Source organism: Triticum urartu, chromosome 3, assembly GCF_003073215.2.
Source record: "Triticum urartu cultivar G1812 chromosome 3, Tu2.1, whole genome shotgun sequence".
Classification (NCBI taxonomy): Eukaryota; Viridiplantae; Streptophyta; class Magnoliopsida; order Poales; family Poaceae; genus Triticum; species Triticum urartu.
Genome location: NC_053024.1, coordinates 11581566 through 11588353, shown reverse-complemented (window position 1 = coordinate 11588353; position 6788 = coordinate 11581566). Strand labels below are relative to the sequence as shown.

Genomic DNA, 6788 nt, shown 5'->3' with positions numbered 1-6788 from the left:
TTTGTAGATTTTTCTTCGATTATTAGGCTTGGTATATGGATGTTTGCGGGAGTCGGAGGATCGTACACATTATCTGCCATGTTTGATTAGCAAAGAATTTAATTCCCTTGCAATATCCTTTGGAAGCAAATACTTGTATTTTGTGTCTCTTTGTGAGAAATACATCATGGCTAAACTGTGTGGTTCGTCGAGCGCTACCAAATGTATCAAATTCTTTCTAAAGTGCTCGAAGCCTACCGAACGTAGTTGTATTACATGGAGCCTTGTTCTTAGAAGAATTTGGTATTGCGCACCTTGTTGATCAAAGTGCCATATGATGTACAATTCCGATCATTGTGGTTCTACATTTTTTTTCATGCATTGCAGATACCCCATAGCATCACTTTCTTTATAATATTTAGCATGATAAATTAACAGCAGACAAATGTAGAACAAAAAGCATGAAACAGCGAGAAGGTACATAACCATCATTTCAGAACAGAACGACACTTGTTATAACATGGTTATGATCTACTTTAAGTACAAAACCATCTTAATTAATTTGTAGTTTTACACCAAAAAAAGTGTTTTCCTTAACTCATTTCTTTCGCAGTTTACTCTCTTTAACTTCCTAGAAATGTATATATTAACCAAAATTATGACTTTTGGAAGTTATTATATAGCTATAGAAGGGAAGCATGTTTAATAAGCATAGCAAAATCCGTAACCTACAGGAGTATGTAATTGTTGTAGAACAAAAATGTGAATGATTACAAGACCACCACCATCACCAAAAATCATATATCTGCGTACCCCACTTTTCAGCTAATCCCCCCCCCCCCCCCCCCCCCTTCAATTTTGACGTAGCCCCCTCCCTATCCAAACTAATCTGTAGGTGTACCAAAGGTCTCACAATCACATATTCATCTGTCTAGTGAGTTGCTGAGAGCACATGGCAATTTGATTCACAGCTACGGTACTCTTCGCACCCGTCGGCTCGGATCTCTGTGAAGGCCGCCATGAGGCTTGGCACCACGTTGGTGAGTGCAAGCCTTAACCCAGCCGAGCACGGCTGCTTCCTACTCACTTCAGTGGCATGAGCATTGTCGACAATATTTCCCTGCAGCCACGCATTGCATGTCCTGAGCACAAACCTTCCCCTATGGCGGAAGTGTTCCTTAATGAATTCCTCAAATCCCTGAGGTGGCCGACGTAAAAGGTGTAGCATGGTCCGGAGGGTGAGCAGATAAGCATTCTCGCTGTAGGGCAGCGCATTGCGGAGGCCCTCCGGTTTGTCGACCATTGTCTCATAGCCAGTCTCATTGTAGTATGGTTTGTCATTGAGGACAAGGCCCTGGATGGAGACAACGACTTGGAGGAGGCTTGACGCCGTCGAGGACCAGACCTCGGTGCCCTCGCCACCGAATGTGTTTAGCAGGCTGAGGCACACTGTACCAGACTCGTAGAGGTTTGGATTGAGGCGTAGGCCGAAGGAGTGGTAATACACTTGCGGTGGGGCATCTGGGTACGAAGGAGGTAGCTGCAGATCGAAGAAGAAGAGGCCGTCATGGTACGGTGTCCCGCTCGCGCCCACCATCACCACCCGGAGCAGATCCATGCGGTCCTCGAACGCTCGCACGTAGATGGTTTCTGCAATTAAATAAGTGGATATTCATTTGTATCCATGCATATGGACCATGTATTTTGAGCTACATTCACATACCTGGTAAGTCGTTCTCCAGAATTTTCCATTCCTTTTGCACTGCTTTAGCCCAACTCTTCGCACGACTAGTGCCCTGCATTTCCTTGAAAAAAAAAGAGCGTTGATTAAAGTTCTACATTTAGCAAAATACGTTTTGTAATGACTTGTAACATGTTGTGTGGTCATTTACTAATTTTAAGTTAGGGAGTTTAGTTTTGCACTAAAAAACGAATGCCGTAAAATGGATTCCAGCGTTAGACAAACCATATTGTGCATGTAAACCTTCTTTACTCTAAACTTAATAGTTACTTACGTTCTTCATCATTTTCTAACATACTCCCTCCGTTTCTTTTTAGTCCGCATATAAGATTTGGTCAAAGTCAAACTACACAAAGTTTGACCAAATTTATATAAAAAAATATGAACATCTACGATACTAAAACTATATGGTATGAAAATAGTTTCATGGTGCATCTGATAATATTGATTTCATATTGTGAATGTTTATATTTTTTAATATAAAGTTAGTCAAACTCTACAAAGCTTGACTTTGACCAAACTTTATATGCAGACTAAAAACAAATGGAGGGAGTATATAATTACCTGGTCCGTAGTGTCAAGGTAGTGGTGATCCAGAGGGCTGATCTGCAGTACATCGAAACGTGGAAAGCAGAACGATTCATCGGAGCAACAGGTACCATGGCTGGTCACATCTACAGCAGCATCGCTGGTCCCCACTGCAGCACCACCGATACTATCATCGTTTGCGGGCGCGGGTAACTCTGAGCTTGGCAACGACGACAACGATGATCGCCAGTTCATCAAGTATCCTTTACCTCGAGCCACCATGTCGCTGGTCAATTGGAGCAAAGACCGGAATGAAGAACCAAAAAGTCTTGTCCTTGACATTGTCGTGCTGACGCTTTCGACACCGTTATCTAGATTCTGAAGATCAATGTCCTAAAATCAGATAACACATATAGCCATATCATTTGAGGTGAAAATCTATAAAAATGACTGCCGGAAGAAATTCCTACAGTTTCAGGTCAAAACACATATAGCCACATCAATTGAGGTGAATCCATCCATAAAATCATATTATCATCATAGTATAAATAGTACTTAATTTGGTGCCTACCAGGAGAAACTAAAATAGTCCCCAAGTGGATAATGTTTACAAAGATAGATATATACCGTGTTGGCAGCAACCGGTTCTTCGGGTGCGTCATCAATGCCATCGTCCTCTACCCAGTCGCCCATTTCAAGCCATAGCTCCATGTAGTTCTCGTCATTGACGACAACGATCTCATGGGGCCATACCTGCAGCTCGCCCAAACAAATCAACAACAACTAATGAGTTTAGTAGAGAATGTAACATAGTTGTAGATCTAAGAAAGGTACTAGAAACTACCCACGTACCGTTGACATGCTACCATCACCCCACTTGACTTGGACGTGCCCATTAGAAAGTTCAACTACCCGCCCCACCCATGAAAGATTGGCGGGAACGGCATTTTTCTTCTTGTTTCCCTGTAACAAGGGTGCACTTTTGCCGTCATCTGTTGATACTGATGGTAGGATACGAATGACAATATCACCATAGTAAGCAGAGTGGTTAGAGTCCAATCTTAGGTCATAAGCACTGACGGTATCATCGCACTCAACCTCCCTAGCCTCATCAGGATGCCCTGGCGTCTTGAACCATGATACACAAACCGTCTGGTCCTCGTATTGCATGCTCTTGACGATGCCCACACGCTCCGCTGGTCTAGTTCCAGGTGCGGCAATGCCGTTGTTGACACTAATAGTTGTCATGTCATCAATAGCGTCAACGGTGGCATTAACAGGAAGGTTGGCGACAACGTGTTGCCCGGGAAAGAACTCTTGCTCATTCCAGATCCCAAAGGGGACGATGGTCGCTGAAGGCCTGCCTTGTTGCCGTGTGCCGTCTTGCCACAGCACGTCTACGGTGGTGCACGTGTTGGCGACGAGCATGGGAAACTCCACCTCCACATGTCTCATGACTTGTGACCGTTGTGCCCGTCTATGGCCCTCAAAGACAAACTTCCTTAGCTGCTTCCGATAAAACCTCGCATCTTTCTGCTTCGTGGGAGGTACCACCTGAGAGGTTGATGCTTCACACTCTTCTTGATTGTCCTCTGAGCATGCATTATATTCCTCCTCCTCCCCATCATCATCATCATCATCATGATGTTGATCAGGAGAGCAAGCTGCACCCCCTTCGTTGGAACTAGTTTCAAGGAAAAAACAGCGGTCAGCAAGCCCCCAGCAGCAATCGTACGAGGCGCAGAAAAATGTTAGATCGTCTGGGTTCTGGTAGGCCGGAGGAGCGGATGCCTCCAGTAGCTCCTTGTCGGTGCCACAATGCATTGATGCAACCCAGTAGACGAGGACGCCAGAGGTCTCCAGCGTCATGATGGTTCCTAGGTCTCGTTGAGGATGCCAATAGCCATTAAGCCACCGTGCCGCCTTGAAGATTGAACAAGCGTCCGGCCCGCCGACGGACTGCCCCTGGTGGAATATGCTGTTCATTTGGCAGCGACGCCTGGTGTGGCGGTTCTCACACACCGCCACAAGGTTCTTGGACTCCGCATCGCTGACCCTGCAGACGGCTCCGTCATCGAACAATACATCGATGTCGATCGACACCTCCACGACGCGGCCGAGCCACGGCCCGGACACGACAAAGTCGCCAAGGTTGAGGCTCCTGATGCGCCGCAGGCTAGATGGGGGCACTCCCCTGATGACCTTGATTGGCAGGCCTTTGTTGTCGAGCTTGGCCAGGTTGAGCATGGTGTTGACGCCGGTGATGACGCCGATTTGGCCGCCCATGTCGGAGGCCGATCCGACCAACTGTCCGGGGTACAGGTGGCTCCTGTCGACCACCTTGATGTCGCCGATGTTCTTGTACACAACACTGTCATCGATGCGCAGGAGCTCGAACTTGTCGACGGGGAGATAGTGGTTGTCCACCTCGCCGTCCGGGAGAACGAGACCTCGGTCGATGAGCATGGGGCCGGAACTCACGAGGTCGAGAAAGTAAAGATTGGGAGATTCCGCCGCGGGGACGACGTCCATCGTAACCGACTTTTCGGGCGAGAGCACGTACGTACGTACCAGAAGCTGGCGGCCTTATGCCGATTGCTTGCTTTCCGATCTCGTCCGGCGGATCGGTGGTGCTAGGTACATATGCTATATACCACGTACGGATTGTATTAGAATTCCTGTACTACTCGGACAAGTACCACGGCCTGCTTAATACAGATCGATCGCACACGACGGAAACTGTATATATAGAAAAAAAAAATGATCCTGAGTTCTAGCCTTATACGGATGAGGATTTTGTTCCTTCTACGATAGCAATACATTTTCTTTTCTTTTTCGATATCATAGGCGTCTAACATGCGTTCGTTTCTCCTCGTCACCCGATCGAAAATTCCCACCGCCTCATGCGACGTGCAGCGCCGTCTCATGGCAAGGTAGATGGAGAGAGGGAAGTACACTCTTTCCGGAGATGCAGAACCCATCTTAATAGTTTCTTCCCCTGACCTTAGACGGCTAGAACAAAATCTCTCTTCCAGACTTCACTGACGAGTCTGTAGATTTGCCTCCCCTCGTCTGCCGCTTCAGTGTTGGTGGCGGGGAGGGGAATCCCGGTGCCTCTCCTCCGATTAGTAGTTTATAGATTAGGGCTTTTTAGTTCTTGCAGGCACAACGCTCGGGTAGATGGTGGCGCTTCTTTTTCGAGTTTGTCTTGCTCCGATCCTCCTCAAGTTCGTTAGTCTGGACGTAGCTGACGGAGCTCCCTCCCCCAATCTCTCTCTCTCTTTCTCTCTCTCTCTCACACACACACACATTCTCCACAAAACTAGCCAAGGCTAGGGGAGGGGCATGGCACCTGCAACTTTGTACATAGCTTCACTAGTGCGCGCGCGCGCACACACACAGAGTCAAGGCACTAGGATTTGTAGTCGACAAGTAGAGAGGAAGAGAATCCATGGGCTCGGCCAAGAGTTGTTTTTCAAGTGTACAAAAATAGTTAGTAGACAATAGCCATATGAGATGCGCTACATAATTATGATTAATCTGATTTAGTCCCTAGCTCTGAGCTTGATCATGTGCTTAATGTTTAGATTTATGGATGCCTTTATGTTTGGTTTATGGATGCAAATTTCTCTTCGTATGCTTGTTTACTCTTGCCCAGATTAGATTGGTAGCCAATAGAGGGAGGGGTGTGCGTTAGTTGGATTCAATCTTGTAAGTAAACTACCGCATTGATAGAAAGTGGAAAATGCTTGTAGTGTATTGTTGCCGCTAAGGATATATATTTATAGGAGGAATAAAATGGGTCCTATATGACAGTTGTCATCATGCTTGAATCTTTGTGTTTACACTTAATTTTGGATGGTGCAGAAAGAATCTCGACCTACAAACAGACTATTAGCCATAAGATCTAGAGGGTATCCCTTAGTCTATGGAAATCATAGGTATTGCCTATATAAAATCAATACAGATATGCTACATTAATAGAAGATTCACAAATAAATCCAGGAAGACATGTAATTTCTTCATGCCTTACTATCACATTTAAGTTGAACAGATAGAAACATGTTTTAGTGTGTATTTTATTGAGAAATGTAAATCAATTATGAAAAATGTTTAAGTTCACCATAAAAATTAACAATCACTGTGAGTTGGAAAAATGACTTATAAATTAACATGTATTAACTTTTAGTATAAATGTTGATATTTATTTGACTCGCACATGTGCCTAATATTTACTATATTTGACTCCATACTAAATCCATAGTATAGGTAGATATATAGTTATCCAGAGACTCTTCGTAATTGATGTTGCTCAAGCTCGCCATCGCCGGAGTCGGCTACGCTCCGGCGCAAGCCCCTCCGATTAGGCCTTGGCTTGTCGTCCCCACTCACATCTGTGGGGACGCGCCGAAGGGGTTCACCAGGGCAGAGATACCGGTTGCGAGAAGAAGGACTGGACCTGCTCCTTCGTGTCGTTGAGCTGCACCTCAAGCTAGATGTGATGGAACAACGCCATGGTCGTGACGGCGGAAGGCCGAAG

General features: G+C 45.8%; 1 protein-coding gene across 1 annotated transcript; it reads right to left on the bottom strand.

Moving 5' to 3' along the window:
* Positions 1–910: 910 nt before the first annotated feature.
* Positions 911–4780, bottom strand: LOC125546479 (probable ubiquitin-conjugating enzyme E2 23). The gene is made up of 6 exons (XM_048710734.1): positions 4304–4780; positions 3101–4213; positions 2876–3001; positions 2285–2641; positions 1703–1784; positions 911–1629 (listed from the first exon to the last, which is right to left on the bottom strand). The coding sequence occupies exons 1-6, from the start codon at positions 4778–4780 to the stop codon at positions 911–913; spliced, it is 2874 nt and encodes a 957-aa protein (XP_048566691.1).
* Positions 4781–6788: the final 2008 nt, after the last annotated feature.

Coding starts and splice junctions, on each gene's coding strand:
- LOC125546479 (XM_048710734.1), bottom strand. CDS start 4,780: ATGGACGTCGTCCCCGCGGCGGAATCTCCCAATCTTTACTTTCTCGAC. Junction 4,214..4,303: donor ATGACGGAGCCGTCTGCAGG/GTCAGCGATGCG, acceptor ATATTCCACCAG/GGGCAGTCCGTCGGCGGGCC. Junction 1,630..1,702: donor TCTGGAGAACGACTTACCAG/GTATGTGAATGT, acceptor ATTTAATTGCAG/AAACCATCTACGTGCGAGCG.